Here is an 18,117-nt window from a genome sequence, read left to right as displayed (position 1 = left end):
ACCTTATTATGTAATTCAAATAAATGTACTTTGACGATTTACTGAGATGTTTAACATGAGCTAAATAGCATATTTGATCTTTTCCAGGTAATGACATCTTGGTTTTCCTGGGAGCACAGTTCAGTTCTGACTTTCTGAATGAATGGTCTATTTAATTTATCATTTGTATGTTCATTCTGCTGTACGTGGTCTTTGCTCTCATTTATTGCAGTTTTTCTTCGTCTTGGTCCCTCTTCACTAATTGTGCCAAGGTTTGTGCCAGCATCTTTGTTTTCTCTTCATCTGTCAGTGCAGTACCTTCAATAAGATTGGGTCTCTATACTCTTTTTTAATCCCATTAATTCTTTACATCATTCCCCTGCCTTAGTAAATTTTATTTTCCCCTCCTATCAAATTACAAAATTCCCTTCAATAGTCATTTTTATTGTTTTCCTTAAGCCTGTAATCTTTTATAGTCAGTAACTATTGAGAAAATAAGCACTGCTAAAGATCCAGCTGACGTTTGCTTCGAATTTCCCAATTGCAAATACCTAGCACTGTTTCTGAAACTAAAGTGAGAGCTGATTCTTTTTTTACATTAACTTTTCTGATATTTATTCTTTTACTATTTCCATCATTGAAGCATATTAGATTTTTGATTTACATTAGTTCTTCAATCACATCTATATTTCGATCATTATAGTTGTCCCATACTGTACTTTGTGCAATAAAATTTACACAACAAATACATTTTCCCTTAAAGTCGAACTGAAACGGCATTTCGAGAGTATCTAGCTTCCGTATCGTGACGTATTTCCGAGTGAAACAGGGCGTGCAGGCGGGACATATCATTAGAGGGATTTGATTTGATCGTTTAGAAGTGGGCGTAGACAGACGTTCTCCACAACGCAGTAGCTAGCTAACTGACCGAGCGTTCTTGGTGCTCTGTGGCTAAATGTTGCAGATTGATTGACAGGTGGATGTCATGATATTACTGGTTGAAATTGGTTGGTCCTAGCTAACGTAAGCACACGTGATATTTTGTTTTACAGGAAGAAAAAATTATCAGATTTTGATATAAGAATACGAAGAAATAGATTTTCTGTATTTTTTTGGCCTATATTGTCAAATAGATGCACAATATTACTGGGGATGTGATCTAAAAGGATTAAAATGACATTTTTCATTTCACCTCAACTTTAAATTGTATGACTAGTTCATTTAATAATTCTAATGAAAGTTTTTTGCAGGGATTATCAAACTTTTTTCATTTCCAACTTTCTTCCAGACTTCAATCACTATAATTTCCCAGTCTATTTAATTCTCTCTGCGTATGCTATCATATCAATTTATCACAAAATCTAAGACTTTGAATAAATCCTTTACATTTTTGACGATTTGCAATTAGACTCCATTGAAGAACATTCATTCTGCCTTTTCTCCTAAGACCCCTGGTTTGCCATCTGCCTCAAGTCTTTTGTTGTAATCTTTTTTTAGCGAAAAAATGCTCACTGGGCTGTCCTGGTTAGTATGAGGGAGCTGGAAAGTATCCCCCTCACTAAGGTGAAAAAGAACACAAATGCACCTTGACTGTGAAGTTGACTGTGGAAACCAATACAGGAAATTAATTGTTGTTTTGTTGTCATTTTATTTTGTAAACCCTACTAACTCCTCTCTCTTCGAGGTCTACTTCCTGGGGGCGTGTTCTCATGCAGTGAAGACATGGGCTGCTTCCTAAGTCTCTTATTTGATAGCTCCTCGCTCCTCGCTCCTCGCTCGAACAGGAAGTAGTTCTGGAGCCGCCATATTGAGGACCGTCTCAAAGCTTTTATCGCTGCTCGGAGGAGCGAGGAGCGAGGAGAGAGGAGGGAGTTCCGAGGAGCGATAAGCGAGGATACACGAGAGCAGCCTCCACGGAAGTCTTTTACTGGCCGACACGCCCCCTTATTACAGATCAGTTAGTGATTGGACGCTGCAGCAGATCGGACAACATCACCGGAGTTTCATATCGCAGAGAGGAAGAAGCGGACCTTAAAACAGACTTTACAGGGCACCTTGAAACCGACTATAAACAACTCCGGTATAATGAGTTGGTATCTGACAAGCTGTGATCGTTTAGAACGAAATATAGGTCATAACTTGTCGTAAAATATATAAAATGCAGTGAATAACTGCAGATTTGATTTGTTTTCTGAGTCAACATCTGAGTAAAAATAAGTTGTCTAAAAATCAAAAGTAGCAAAAACAGATTCATTTCTATTTAATTTAATTAAAAAAAAATACCTCTTGTCATGATCAGTTGTTCCCCTGCTAACTTTTATTACGGATGAATGAATGAATTCAGAGGGAGCAGGAGAGTCTCTCTGTCAGCAGGTAACACTTTTTACGTGTGAGAGTGATCATCAGTGAGGTCGGGTTTGATCAGAGTGACGTGATTTCTATTTATCCTGAAACTTTTAGCCTAATCAATCATTTTCATAGCTCATGAGCAGACAGTATTTGGGCTTATTAAATAATTAATTCAGATCAGATGATCAGTGATTGAAAATGTAAATAATGAACAAATAATATAAAGACACAGTGCTGTAGGAAATGTCCGTCTGGCTCTGCAGCAGGAACACAGACTGCAGCCTGTTCTTCATGTGCAGGTGTTTGTTACACAGGTAACAGGTTACAGAGAGGAAACACTGTTACTGTGTGTTTTATTAGAATTAATACAGTGCACATGTGTACAGACACAAACAGCTGTTAAAGCAGACTGAAAGCTGATCCAGCTGTGATCAGCTGACGCGATCATCACAAACGGACGTCACAGCACGTGACGCTTCATCGAAGGACGTCTCATGTCTCTTAAAAAACATTCCCTCGTTTCCTCTCTCCTCTCTTGGTTTCCTCGCGTCTCTCCATGCATCTCTGGTGGGAGGGACTAAGACGCAAGTGAACGACGCAAGTGAAGGGAACATGGATGCAATTTAAGAGACTTGGGAAGCAGCTATGGGAATGTGGCAACAAGGCCTCAGCAGCCGTCAATTACCTTGTTAGGTTGAGTGGATGCTCAGGGAAGAGAGGGGGAGGGGCATAGGGAAGTTATTTTGCTAAGTTTAGCTTTTGTTTATTTCTTGAGTTTCTTATTCATTTTGCTTAATTTGTATTAGTCAAAAGTCAGGTGCTACGCATAGTTTGTGAAGTTAATCAAGGTTAAAAAATTGTAAGTATATGTTTTAAAACTTGTGGGAGTGTCTCTGTTTCACTGTGTAATGGGAGGTGGAGACTAAGGTTAGAAAGGCAGGTGAGGAATAAAGAGGAGGGGGCAAGTTAAGTGTGACTTCTGCTCTGCTGCTGATGAGATGGGCTGCACCTGTGAGACTCCTTCGTTAGCCAGCAGTCGGCTGCCTGTTTGGTGAGAGATGTTGGACTTTTTGTTCACTGTTTTGGGATTTAAGGAAAATTCAGAGCTCTGGAACTAAAAACCCCGCTTGTCTGATGCCCTCATTTCTACCACCACGCTTTACACCTTCATTCCATCCTGTTTGTAGAGGTTCACCACCATCAACCCTACAGTTAGTGACATTTTTTTTGATGGTAATATGGACAGCACTTACATAGATTTATAGTAATCCAACCACTCAAAGCTATTTACACTGAATGTCAACACATTCATTTACATACACATTCATACATACACAAAGTGCCATACACAGCACTTAATGTACTTACCATACAATTGGAAGGCTATGCCTTTGGGAGCATTTTCTGGTTTAGCATACCAAGGTTTACCGAGGATATTTTGACATGCGGACTGGAGGAGGCAGGGATAAAACCTCCAATCACCAATTGGTGCCACGGTTAAGCCACAGAAACCCCAAATTGATCAAAATTGCCAATTAAGGAAAACTACAATTTAAGTGCAGCAGCTGCTTAATATGGTCATGGTCTCAGATCAGAGAACGGTTCACATTTCTTCTGATTTACCTTGGAAACCGAAATTGTTCAACTGGTCATTTTGCAATGTTTTCCAAATTATAAACACCTCTAAATTCGAAGTCGGCCAAGGCATAAAGTAAGATTACCAAATCTGGATTCCGGGATGCCTTAGAGGCTTAGAAATTTTAGAAGCTTTACATGGGGCGGCTGTGGCTCAGTGGGAGTCAGTCGTCTTTCAACCGGAAGGTCGGAGGTTCGATCCCCAGCTCCCTCAGGTTAAATGTCGAAGTGTCCTTGGGCAACCCCAAATTGCTCCCGGTGGCATAACCAACATTCATAGGTATGGATGTGATAACTGATTGAAACTTGGGCACTTTATGTGGCAGCCTCTGCCATCAGTGTGTGAATGTGATATGTAGTATAAAAGCAGCTTTGAGTGGTCGCAAAGACTAGAAAAGCGCTATATAAGTCATGTTTCACAACATTTTTGCATAGAGGAACAACAAGTTGTTTAATAAAATATTTTTTATTTTATACAACACTTGTAAATAATATATTTTCATCAAAAAAAAAAAAAAAAAGCAAGCCTGCTTTTATGCAGCTTCTGTCAGCCACAACAGCAGGAGGATGGACTCCTGGGATGGCCATGTCAGTCCGTTGGTGTACAATGAAACATCTTAACATAGATATTTTCTTCAGAAATGTATGTCTGCTTCAAGTTAAATTTGAATAACCTTCACTTTTCCTTTTGCTATTGTCAGGTCTATGTTTGGTTTTTGACCCAATTCCAGCAAAACTAATAGATTATGATAAGCCTCACTTGTACAATAAGTTAAGTGTTAAGTATAGCAACCATTACCATTTTTTTGATTCACACTATCAACAAATCAGACTGAACTTAAATTTTATTTCACTTCATTCGTCAAGATGCTCACAGAACAGGTGGGTTGTCTGGTACAAAATTAAGCTAATATCCATGTTAACATTAGGTCATACAATAAATGTTGCAGTCTTAAAATTACTATTATGGCTGTAGATACTAAGCATTCAATTTAGTTTGATTAACACTTGTTGTTCAGGTCAGTGTATGGTCTTATCAATGTTTCATCATATACCTGCACAATGACTAATTGTTGTAGATATACTGTGCGATGTTAAACCCACAGCCACTCCAGTTCTCAAACACTGAACACTTAGCATGGAACTGACTTTTCTGCTGGATCTGATCTGATCTTGATTCTATCCTGTACCATTTTTTTTTCCAGGTGAGGCAATTTCCACTTTAAGTCTTTTAACTTAACATCTACTTTGTTACCAAACTGCAATCAAAAGTTGAAAGGACTGACAATATTTTACTGATGTAGCTAAAAATCATGCTTTTGTATAAATTCCCCAGACCAATGTCCTAAATGTACCCAGCTGTCTGATTGTACTGTGCATCTGCACTGATGACCAGGTTTAATGATACACTCCCACAGCACGGAAAATGTTTTGTTCATGATTCCTACAAAGAAAGATAAGCTTTTATTTTGTTTGGTTCTTTTTTAATGGAGTTAACTGGCTTTTCATCCTCAAAGCCAGAGAAAAAGAGGAAAAATAAACTGAAAATTTAAAATACAAGTTATTAAAAAGCAGTGAGGAACACACTTGAATCTACAAAACAACTTTTTGAAAAAACTCAAAAAGACAGAAAAAAACAGGTTCCAAATTGTAGACAATAGTTACAAATTAAAAAAGGAAAAAGCTTTCTCATAAACACCTTTTGTAATTTTTGATTCTTGTGGTTGTAAGGTTTCATCTGGGGGTTAATGTGCCTGAGAAGTACATGTGGCCTACAGGAACTTGACAAAGCAACTCAGCGTGTACTTCGTTTGACCCAATGAAATAAAATCTTTATAGGCCATGTGCGAGTTTCATCTTATAGTCCATAAAGTCTTTTTATGATGCGCTTGAGAAAGTGTTTTTACATACGTGTATGTTTTGTGTGCATCGTGTACTCTTGGCAGTCTCATTGCCTTCTATTGTTTTTCCCTGGTTTGCTCTGCATCTCCTCAGAAATAAACCTCTCTCTCCACTGAACCAGTCAGTTAGGAAGAAAAATAAACATTCAAAGACCCCCCCCCCCCCCCCCACACACACACATAAAGAAAAAGTAAACCATTGGTATTATCTTTTTCACTTGTTCTCTTGCTTCCCCAAGCAGTTTGTTTTGATCCAGTTTCAGTTCATTTGAGATCATAATTACATTGAGACACCACGGCTTGTACAGTCCACACTAACAGCTCCAAGGCAGAAAAGCAAACACATATTAGTCTTGACTGTCAGTCTGTCTGGTCAGTCCAGAGCAGAAGAAATCAGTCAATCAGCTTAGCAAATGTATTCTGCTGTCCGATGGTCCAGCCAATCCAGCTGACCCAAGGTATACTACAGGACCTCCAAGAGTAAAGAAGTAGGTTGTGAGGACTGAGGAGTGAAGAAAAACAAGGCTAAAGCAGAGCTAAAGACAGAGAAAGAAAAAAAGGAAATTGAGTTGGTGAAAAAGAGACCAAGGTGGTGTCTCCTTTTCACTTGTGTCTCTGGATAGCTTTCCTCTTCCTCCTCTTGAAGAAACAGCAGCACCTACAACACACAAACCTCACTTAAGTTAGACTTCACGACACATTTCTGGATGTGGTCTTTCCACTGATAAACTGACAGTCATTCACTCTTATTTTTTTTTAGCAATATTATTTTTTCTGTTAAAGATCAATTAATTATTAACTGGGGATATTCTTTCTATTGTTGGATTACAACAACACTCGAAGTACTGCTTTTTAGAGTTAAAAAAAGATTTATGAAACCACAGAAAGTATTGGTGAGAGGCAAAACAGCAGTTGACCAACATTTGCTACTTTGACATTTTTTATTGCATAAGCTGGTCTGAGCCTAATTTTAAAAAAGCATGCGATGCTGCTGCTGTCACATGCGGTGTCGGCTAGGTTTCGCTTTCAGGGCTTTTCAGTTACGCGAGGCAGCTTTTCAGTGGATGTATTCCGGTTGTCAGCGACACCTCGCCCACAATTAATGGGTTAGGATTAGGCCTATTTAAATTTATATTTCTTTATAAATATGAGAAAATTGTATTGTGAGTAAATCGTATCGTGAACCCAGTATTGGGATTTGTATTGAATCGTGAGTTTAGTTTATCGTTACATCCTTACCAGTGCGTGTGTGTGTATGTATGTGTGTTCTTACTTGGTATCATCAGCCACTTCAACTTCCGCATTGGCTGTGATTGGTGCATTGGAGTGTCCAGCAGTGGGGTCATCTGTATTAAGCTCCCCATTTGTTGAACTCATCACCTGGTGGTGGGAAATGGAAAAAGATGGATGAGTAATGGACGTAGTGATGGGATATTTTGGTGGGACAAAATTAAAATAAATTGCATTACATCCACTTTAAGGCAGATAAATATGAAATTTCTGTTTGTGTGAAAACAACATGCCTCTACACTTAAGTTTTCAGGTAACAAAAAAGTAATTTTGTCTCCACTGATACATCAACAAAAAACAATCAAACCTCCTAACCAAATTTATTATGCCTTAGTGCCAAATAACACTGTGACAACAGAGGTCAGTAACTTTGATGAGTAGGTGGTTTCACAATTTCAACTGACTAACCTACCATCTTGGGGCCAGTGATACGCGAGGAACTACAGGCCAACAAGACACATCAACTAAATATGGCGTTTTTCAGACTAAGTAGTGTAGTCCACTCAAACAAAAAAAGGTCAGGTCTGCTGGTTATGGATAAAAAAATGATGTGCACTGCTTTTGTTAGGAAGATTAATTATGCCTGGCTGCATAAAACACAATTGAGCGGGCCAAGGGTGAGGGAACAGGGACACAAAGCTTCTGTGGGGCAGCAGTGTGGGGCATCCAAAATAACTACATAGAAATAGTTAATCTTCTCACTTGAGGGCTTGTTTGCTTTTGAAGGTCATATAGAGAAATCAGAATAAATTTCAGTCCATTTCATAACCAGCAGGTTATAACTAGCTTCCAGGTTTTTTGCCGAAGACGCACGAAACTGAGTATGCTCAATCTCGGAACTCGCCAGCTCTGCTTACTTTTCACTGACAAGACGTGTTCATTGACCGGTATCATGTTAGTATCATGTTAGGTGGCAAAGTTATTAAGCTAGACTGACAACACTGACATACACACTCGGATAGTATGTACGTTAGTACGATAGTACGTTAGCGAGCATGCTAAGGTTAGCCAACTAGCTCTTACATAACTACACTGCATGGATCTGGCATTGTGCTTCGTAACCAAATGGCAAATTACTCAATTACCAGCCAGATCAGCCGCGGGAGTCTGCGTGAGTGAGCTGATGTTATCTACTTGACGGTGTTTTCCTACGTTGCCTAACTGGCAAATGGTCTGCGATAGCAGACAAGCTAACGGTAACTTGTTGCCAGCTTACAGCTGGCTGGCTAACCTTAGCCTAGGCAGGTAATGCAATGTTATTGGCTAATAGAAAACAATCGGTAGTTATACCCATTTGCTTTTTTCTGCTACATAATTTACAAAATCAACCTCGTTTGTTGTGTTAGCTGGGGAAGTTATTTGTCAAGCTAGATAACTGACATACACACTCAGATATTATTTTGGTAGTCATGACGTTAGTGAGTATGCTAAGGTTAGTCAACTAGCTCTAACATAAATACACTGCAGGACTCCCAGCGTTGTGCCTCGTAACCAAATAGCAAATTACGCCGGCGAGCCAGCAAATCATCACAAGCATTAGCGAACATTAGCCAGGCAGGGCGGGGCGGCTGGAGAGAGCTGGGATGAGGCACTCGTCCTGTGAGAGAAAAAAACACTGCACCCGGTGAGAGAACGCTGCACGCAGGTTTTATTTCTATGACAACAATAGGCTGTGGGTCTGTTTTGATCCCCAAAAGCAATGAAGGTCTCCATGATTCGCATGCCCTGCCGATTTTCTCCAGTTTTCCCCCTGACGTCGATCACATTCCTGTTTGTTTAGATGGGCTTCACTAGATAAAACTTATTTTTGTTTTTTATTCTTGTGTGTAGTTTGTGTTGGTGTTGTTGTGGTTGCTGTCGTTTGTTGGCATCCATCTCCATTTCACTGCTTGCGTTGTCTCGTGTTGCACACTGTTCACTGTTGTGGTGAAGAATGAGCTCTCGGTGAGGTACTTGCAAATGTGCAGATACGTCACATCCTCTTGTTTCGTGGAAAAACCGTCTCGAGTGCTTTACATAAAAATCAGCCCACAGGTTGTTAGGGGCAATGGAGGAAGTTGGGGAAGGTCTCAATTTATCAGATCCTCTACTACCCCTTCACACATTGGCAATAAAAAATGATATTTGATTGATGAATACATGTAAAATCTTACATATAGCCCCTTTAAATGAGTTTTATGCTTTCATGAAAGCACAGTACTAGAGAGTGCAGAACGCAGTACAGTATTCAAGAAAATAATCCATCAAATTCACATTGTGTTATGATCTGGAACATATTTCTTTCTTGGGTGTCTTGTTGAAAAAAGAGGGTACCTCTCTACATACTGAAGTATATAAAAAGGAAACTGATAGGAACCCTTTTTTTTTTTTTTTTTTTTTTACAGTTTAACAGTTATCACTCACCAGCATTAAAAAGAAGTCTACCCCATAGTCAACTACTAAGGACCAGACGCATTTGTGATTCTGAAGAATCTTTTGAGTCACATGCTGAAGTACTTTGTGATAGCTTTAAAGCTAGGGGATATGGGGATGAATTATTGGACAACAGTCTTAACAGGGTACGCCAAGTCCAGCAGTTTGATTACTCAAACCTAGATCTAGGGACACTTCTTCTCAGGGTCGTGTAATTGTCTCCACTTATAGTCCTATATCAAAGTCTGTCAAACAAGTAGTTAGTAGACACTGGCACATATTGAACAGCGACTCTCACATTGCAAATTCATTTCAAAATCTGCCTAAATATTTTTATAAGAGGTCTTCTAACGTACATGATTACCTAGTCAGATCTACCTGGGAGGTCCACCCATTTTATATCTCAGATTTCGAGTGGGAATTTTCCTGGTCATTACTGTGTACACTGCTATTCTATGATTAAGGGTAATTAATTCACCAATCCAAAGTCCAGTGCTGACATTAAGGTTAGGGGCAGAATAACATGCAAACTAAATATGTGGTTTATCTGTTAAAATGTCCATGCAATTTGTATTATGTTGGAAAAAACAAAACAAGAGTTAAAAACAAGGATCTGTGAACACAAGTGTTCTAGCCGTAATCATGACTAGGCATTTTAATAGTCATAACCACAGCTTGAGCGAACTACAATATATGGGCATTGAGACAGTTATGCCACATAGAAGTGGCAATAGGGACAGAATCCTCCGTCAAAGGGAAGCTTATTGGATACATACCCTCATTCCCAAGGGGATGAATGAGGAGATTTAATTTGCCTGTTTTCCATGAAGTATATATTATTTAATGTTGTGTTTGCTGCATTTTATTTTGTATTTTTCTATCGTTTAATTTTGGTATACCTAGTATGATACAGCATGAGATGATTGTGATGATGATACAGCATGAGATAATGATACAGCATGAGATAGTGATAATGATACAGCATGAGATAATGATAATACAGCATGAGATGATGATGATGATGATGATACAGCATGAGATAGTGATGATGATACAGCATGAGATTATGATGATGATACAGCATGAGATAATGATGATACAGCATGAGATGATGATGATACAGCATGAGATAGTGATGATACAGCATGAGATAATGATGATGATACAGCCTGAGATGATGATGATGATACAGCATGAGATAATGATGATACAGCATGAGATAGTGATGATACAGCATGAGATAATGATGATGATACAGCATGAGATAATGATAATACAGCCTGAGATGATGATGATGATGATACAGCATGAGATAATGATGATACAGCATGAGATGATGATGATACAGCATGAGATAATGATGATGATACAGCATGAGATAATGATGATGATACAGCATGAGATAATGATAATACAGCCTGAGATGATGATGATGATACAGCATGAGATAATGATGATACAGCATGAGATAATGATGATGATGATGATGATGATACAGCATGAGATGATGATGTAGGATGATAGGTTATTACATGAAAGGATACTACAGATTAATAATTTGCTCTTTATAATCGCTAGTTTTCCTCCATGCTTGCCTGATTTTTTTCATGAAGAGGTGCCCACTTGATAGACAAGGGCCTTTTTTCTTTTCTCCTTTTGCTAATACTAAAAAAATAAAAAAATAACTTGAAATACTAACCTTATGTAATTGGTCTTCTAATCAACCCTAGACCCAAACTTAGTTTCAGCTCTTTTGAAAGCCTTATTCTGAGTTTTTCACACCAAGCCTGGAAAACTTTACAGCCTATTTTATTTGTGATACACTGCTCAAAAAAATTAAGGGAACACTTAAATCAAACATCAGATCTTGATGAACGTATATTTCATGTTGAAAATCTTAACTGATGTACATTGTATAATTTGTTGAGAACAAAATGATGGAACGGTCAATGGGAACCAAAATCATCAGCCCATTGAGGGTTGGATTCAAAATCACACCCAAAATCAGATTAAAAAATTTTAATCACAGGCTGATCCAACTTGCGTGAATGTCATCATGGCAACTCATGATGTGACTCAGAAGTTTGTATGGCCCCCACGCGCCCGTATGCACTCCTGACAACGTCTGGGCATGCTCCTGATGAGTTGGCGGATGGTGTCAAGGGGGATCTCCTCCCAGACCTGGATCAGGGCATCAGTGAGCTCCTGGACAGTCTGTGGCGGTACTTGGCGGCGTCTGATGCACCGATACATAATGTCCCATAGGTGCTCAGTTGGATTAGGTCAGGGGAACGAGAGGGCCAGTCAATGGCATCAATGCCTTCGTTATCCAGGAACTGCCTACACACTCTGGCCACATGAGGCCAGGCATTGTCCTGCGCCAGGAGGAACCCAGGGCCCACTGCATCATAACGTCTAACAATTGCTTGGAGGATTTCATCCCGGTACATATCAGCAGTCAGGGTACCATTGGCTATGACATGGAGGTCTGTGCGGCCCTCCAAGGAAATGCCTCCCCAGACCATCACTGACCCACCGCCAAACCAGTCATGCTGGATGATGTTACAGGCAGCATAACCTTCACCACAGCATCTCCAGACTCTTTGATGTCTGTCACATGTGCTCAGTGTAACCTGCTCTCATCTGTGAAGAGAATGGGGCGCCAGTGGCGGACCTGCCAATTCTGGTGTTCTCTGGCGAAGGCTAATGGAGCTGCACAGTGCTGGGCTATGAGCACAGGTCCCATTAGAGGACGTCAGGCCCCCATGCCACCCTCATAGAGTCTGTTTCTGACAGTTTGGTCAGAAACATCTAAGCCAGTAGCCTGCTGGAGGTCATTTTGTAGGGCTCTGGCAGTGCTCCTCCTGTTCCTCCTCGCACAAAGTAGCAAATATCGGTCCTGCTGCTGGGTTGATGCCCTTCTATGGCCCTGTCCAGCTCTCCTCGTGTAACAACCGGTCTCCTGGTACCTCCTCCATGCTCTTGAGACTGTGCTGGGAGAAACAGCAAAACTTCTTGCGACTGCACGTATGGATGTGCAATCCTGGAGGAGCTGGACTAACTGTGCAACCTGATTGGGCTGCAGGTACCACCTCATGCTACCAGTAGTGACAAGGACACTAGCAGAACACAAAACTAAAGAAGAATCAGTCAGAAAGTATCAGGAGAGAGCAACTGTCTGTGGCCACCACATGCAAAACCATTCCCTTTTTGGGGGTTGTCTTGCTTTTGCCTCTCCATGCACCTGTGAAATTGATTCCCAATCACTTGTGCTTGCTAAATGGACAGAATGATATCCCTGAAGTTTAACTGACTTGGTGTTATAATGTGACGATAAAGTGTTCCCTTAATTTTTTTGAGCAGTGTAGTATACTGCCCTCCTGGCCCATACTCTGATTTTCTAACTGAATTCTCAGAGTTTTTATCAGATTTAGTCCTCAGTTCAGATACAATAATTATTGTAGGTGACTTCAATATTCATGCAGATGTTGATAGTGATAGTCTTAGCGTGGCATTTATGTCTCTATTGGGCGGCTGTGGCTCAGTGGTAGGGTCGGTTGTCTTTCCTAGCCCCCTCAGGCTACATGTCGAAGTTTCCTTAGGCAAGACACTGAACCCCAAATTGCGCCCGGTGACATAGGTATAAATGTGATAACTGATTGAGAGTTGGGCACTTTACGTCGCAGCCTCTGCCATCAGTGTGTGAATGCGACATGTATTGTAAAAGCAGCTTTGAGTGGTCGCAAAGACTAGAAAAATGCTATATAATTACAGTACATTTACTATTGTATTTATCTATTGGAATCTATTGCCTTCACTCAAAGTGTAAACGAGCCTACTCACCGCTTTAACCACACCCTCGACCTTGTTCTAGCTTATGGCCTTGAAACCGAAAACTTAATTGTCTTCCCACAAAATCCTCTTTTATCAGATCACTATTTAGTAACATTCGATGTCCTGTTAACCGACGACTCTCCAGTTAACAAAAATGTACTCACAAGATGTTTGTCTGATAGGACTGTAGCTAAATTTAAGGAGGCAATTCCAGCTGAAAGTTCTTATGTTAATGTTAGTCCTTCTTAGCTTGATCGGTTTGTTGATAGAACAGCAGGTTCTCTGAGAAGTACTCTAATAATCTTCTTTTTTAAGGGGCAATTAAATCTAAACAACAGAGGCTAGCTCCATGGTATGACTCAGAAACCTGTAACTTGAAGCAAAGGTTGCGTAAATTTGAAAGAATGTGGAGATCCACCAAAACAGAAGAGTCTCGTTTACTCTGGCAAAATAGTCTTAATAAATACAATAAATAGGAAGGCCCTATGGCATGCTTGAGGTGTCTCTCTCATAGAAGAAAATAAAAACAATCCCAGGTACCTTTTCAGCACTGTAGCCAGGCTGACAGAGAGTCAGAGCTCCATTGAGCCATGTATTCCTATAGGCCTCAGCAGTGATGATTTCATGAGCTTCTTTAATGTCAAAATCCTAAAGATTAGAGACAAAATTTGTAACCTCCTGCCATTAACTGGTGCAGATGTATCTTTGGAAACTGCTCAAACACTGATGTTTACCTTGACAGTTTTCTCCAATTGACCTTCCTGAGCTAAATTCTCTCATCTCTTTGTCTAAACCATAGACTGTATAAAAAGATGGACGAGATGACAGCTCCCTAAAAGTGAAGCCAAAACATTTCGGGCGCCCCCTGCTGACTGGCTGCAGTATAGGTCATAAAGCCCGACTCCTACATGTTAACAGGTGGGACATGAGTCAAACTATAAAATCAAAATACATGCCCAATACATTTTTCTCAAACATGGTTTCTATCATTATAGTTAGTTATTATCATGCTGATTTACGTCCAAGTGTTCATTTTTCTGACAAGTTTATTTTTAATTAGTTATTTGATGCTGCATAATGATGATTGACAGCTCTGTTGACAAATTAGGCTCCTGCAGCCAATCAGTTCCGGGTGAGCAGAGCGGAGGACAATCCGCGAGTGGAAACGTAACTAAAACAATCACTGCAGTCATTGAAGTTTCCAAACCTGTGAACGTTAACCTCAGGCCAACACAGAGAAGCTATTCTGCTGTTAAACACGCCGGCATGCGGGGTCCTTGCTGTTTTTTCGGTAAGTTAAGTGTGTGTTTGGGTTAGCGGAAGTGGCTACCGCCGCTTCACTCACCGATCTCTACTGCGCAGACTCTGGCTCCATATGACATAACCATCGCAAGATGGCAGCGCCTATCACAGGGGCTATTTTGGCATCAATTACGTACAATGGGAGCAGATGGAGACGCGTTTTTCATTTATATATACAGTCATTGGTCTAAACCATCAACCTGTCTTTTAGACCCGATTCCAACCAAGCTGCTTAAGGAAGTTTTTCCCTTAATTAGCACTTCTTTACTAGATATGATCAATATGTCTTTATTGACAGGCTATGTACCACAGTCCACCACTATGCTGTTCTTGCTAATCTTCACACTAGTGTACCACTATTATTGGCATCATAACCATAAGTATGTATTGTCTGTTGTTGTTGATGTAGCAAGAACATATGTTGTTGTTGCTCTCTTTGCCTGTCTCTATCCTGCATCTCCTTCTATCCCATTTTCGGCCCATCCAGTCGAGGCAGATGGCTGTTCAACATGAGTCTGGTTCTGCTCGAGGTTTCTGCCTGTTAAAAGGAAGTTTCCTTGCCAGTGTGCCGAATGTTGCTAAGTGCTACTCATGGTGATTCATGTTGGGTCTCTCGATAAATGACATCACAAAGAGTCGGTCTAGACCTGCTGTTTTTGTAAAGTGTCTTGAGATAACTTTGGTTATGATTTGGCGCGATACAAATACAATTTGATTTATTCATTGAAGTGGGGAAGGGGCATCTTCAATGCTGCTGCCTTACCTAATGTAATGGATAACAAAATACAGGCATTTGATGTGTGTTATATGTTTAAAAAGGGGGTTATCCTTCCCTATGATTTTCAATAACAGAATTGTAACTAACAACTATAATAGATTGAAGCAAAATGAATAATATAAATATTGAAATTATTTGTGTGCAAGAAACACTCTACCTTTGAGTTGAAATGGAAAGTAGAATGGAGTGGCGATATATACTTAAGTCACAGACTTCAAAATAGCAGGGTGGGTTATGATTTTGTAACTGCAGCATTCAGTTCATTTGATGAAAACTGATGGATGAGGAAGGAAGGTGGACTATGCTAGATGTAACCGTAGACAATCTACACATAAATATAACAAAAATATGTGTTCCAAATGAAGATAACCCACATTTTTTGGGGAGGAAATTCATTATGTTATCTCTTCTCAAGAGAATAACCAAAATATTTTCTCTTGTTCCCAAAGTATTAAAATGCATGATAGGTAATTGCCTAAGATCTGATCATGCTATGGTAATAATTCAAGTCACTACAGCTCTTCGGGATCTTCGGGGTGTGGTTAATGGAAAATCAACCAATTACTGCTATAGGATAGTAATTTTATTGAAGAATGAGGAATTTATTACAGTATTTTTCGAATTAAATGAAAATTCATCCAACCCACTCATTGGGCCTCAAGCAAGAAGCTATATACGAACAAATTTTCTCCTATTTTTGATCTCATCCACAATTTTCCTAATTGAATTCGTACCCATTGGTTTCCAGGATTCACCAATGTTTTCTTATTTTTGCTCTTCTCTTAGGTAAGAGAAAATTTTACGATCTCTTACCAAGATAAGAGACAAAAAACCCACAAATTGTTTGTCCAATGCACGGACATACAAGTTTTAAAATTGAGAAACATAAAAAATGCATAATTTAATCAAGTTTATATTAATATATGTTTTAGGGGAATTATAAGTGGATTATTTCATTTTTGGACTATTATACTATTGGTCAATTTATCCCAATTAAGACTATACAAACCCTTGGATTCTTGTGTGCTTTCTGCTTCTGACTGACTTACATACTGCTGTTAGATGCTTTGGCCATTAGAGATGTTTCGGTCCTGAACGATTCGTTCAAAAAGAACGAATCTCTTCAGTGAACGGAATGCTCCGTTTACTTTCATGCATTAAATCCGTTCCTTTCCTTCACTCAGCTCCGCTCGTGGCAATTACTTTTTCACATTGGGCCAGGTAGGTTTGGTAACTTTTTTCCCTTAATAAATGAAATCATAATTTAAAAACTGCATTTTGTATTTACTCTGGTTATCTTTGTCTAATATTAAAATTAGTTTGATGATCTGAAACATTTAAGTGTGACAAATATGCAAAAATATAAGAAATCAGGAAGGGGGAAAATACTTTTTCACAGCACTGTAAGACCATTAAATAAGCTGTGCATGAGCTCTAATGATATTTTTATTAATTGTCACGGGCCTCTTAGATATTTATTTGTTTACAGAAAATGAGGGAAAATACAATTGTTTTGGTATCGTCTGTTAATTTTTTTTTGGACACAGCAGTGTTGGGGGGGTACTCTGATTAAATATATTACAGCCTTAGGCCCTGTGAATACACAAGGAGCCTCATTCACCTTCATTAGACCTGTAAAAAACATCATATAACTAAAACTGTGATGCAGACTCTCGAATGACTTACTGATCATTCTTGAACGAGACCGGAGCACCTCTCGGTTGTGAACACCGAAAAATGAGACCCAACAGGTCATTCTGATCCTTGACCACAACAAACTAAGGCTGTGGGGGTTTATCTTTCAGACTTCCCACATCAGCAGTTCACATATGTTTACAGCACTGAAAGATGAACACAAACAAAATTATGTTTATTAGTAGAAGGTTGGTATGTTTTGTAATGGAAGTTCGACGTTAATATATGAACTATTTTTAACAAACCAACTGGTCAATAACTTTGTGTAAAGTACAATGAAGTTGTTGTCTTTGTCTTTTGTTTTTTTACTGTGTTTTTTTTGTACTGATATCGACCTATTTGTCTGAAATGTAGCAATAAAGTAAAGTTAAATACTAGAAGCAGTATTAAAACAGCTCGAAAATAAAACAGTGACACGACAGCAAGATGAGATAAAACAATGTTTATTTTTCATATTTTTCATATTTTGTTTTATGCAAGTTATTTTTTTAATATAGTTGGGCCAAGTAACTGTTATATCGTGATGATTGTATGAGAAGACCTGTGAATGCAATGGGAGCCGTCATTGTTAATGAATGAGTGAGAGTGAGGAAGGACTGAGTAAACCAGAAATGTCACTGAACGACCTGGTGAACGATTGTAATGAATGAATCGTTCAGCTAAACAAGATCCGAAGATCCGGGTCACTGAAGTGAGCGACAGCTGCCATTTCTATTGGCCATCCAGGCCTTTCAAACTTTGAGAAATCGCACAGATGTCCATGGATGGCTCCCTTTGTCATGGTGCTATCTTTTGATTTTCCTCGCTGACGGTCGCTTTCCTTTTTAGACTTTTTGCCTTCATCTGAGCGTCGAATTTGTTTCTTTCTCTTTGGATTTTCACTTATTTTTGAAGTTGTATCCGTATTCATAGGTCTTTTCTTTGTTTGTTCAGCTGGAAAAG

At 39.3% G+C, this 18,117-nt stretch overlaps 1 protein-coding gene across 2 annotated transcripts in view; it reads right to left on the bottom strand.

Annotated features, from left to right (window-relative positions):
- Nucleotides 1-4,450: 4,450 nt before the first annotated feature.
- Nucleotides 4,451-18,117, bottom strand: part of LOC138611098 (casein kinase I-like) — a 57,143-nt gene continuing 43,476 nt past the window's right edge. For both annotated transcript variants that reach the window (XM_069684016.1, XM_069684015.1), the window contains exons 10-11: nt 7,138-7,244; nt 4,451-6,522 (exon numbers count right to left, since the gene is read on the bottom strand). In XM_069684016.1, coding sequence (XP_069540117.1) covers nt 6,468-6,522; nt 7,138-7,244 — 162 coding nt within the window. In that variant the 3' untranslated portion in view covers nt 4,451-6,467. The remainder of the gene's footprint in view (nt 6,523-7,137; nt 7,245-18,117) is intronic.

The sequence above is a fragment of the Semicossyphus pulcher genome, unplaced genomic scaffold, assembly GCF_022749685.1.
Source record: "Semicossyphus pulcher isolate SPU_LCO1_2020_fin unplaced genomic scaffold, fSemPul1.0.p SCAF_7, whole genome shotgun sequence".
Lineage (NCBI taxonomy): Eukaryota > Metazoa > Chordata > Actinopteri > Labriformes > Labridae > Semicossyphus > Semicossyphus pulcher.
This window is presented reverse-complemented; position numbering and strand designations above follow the sequence as displayed.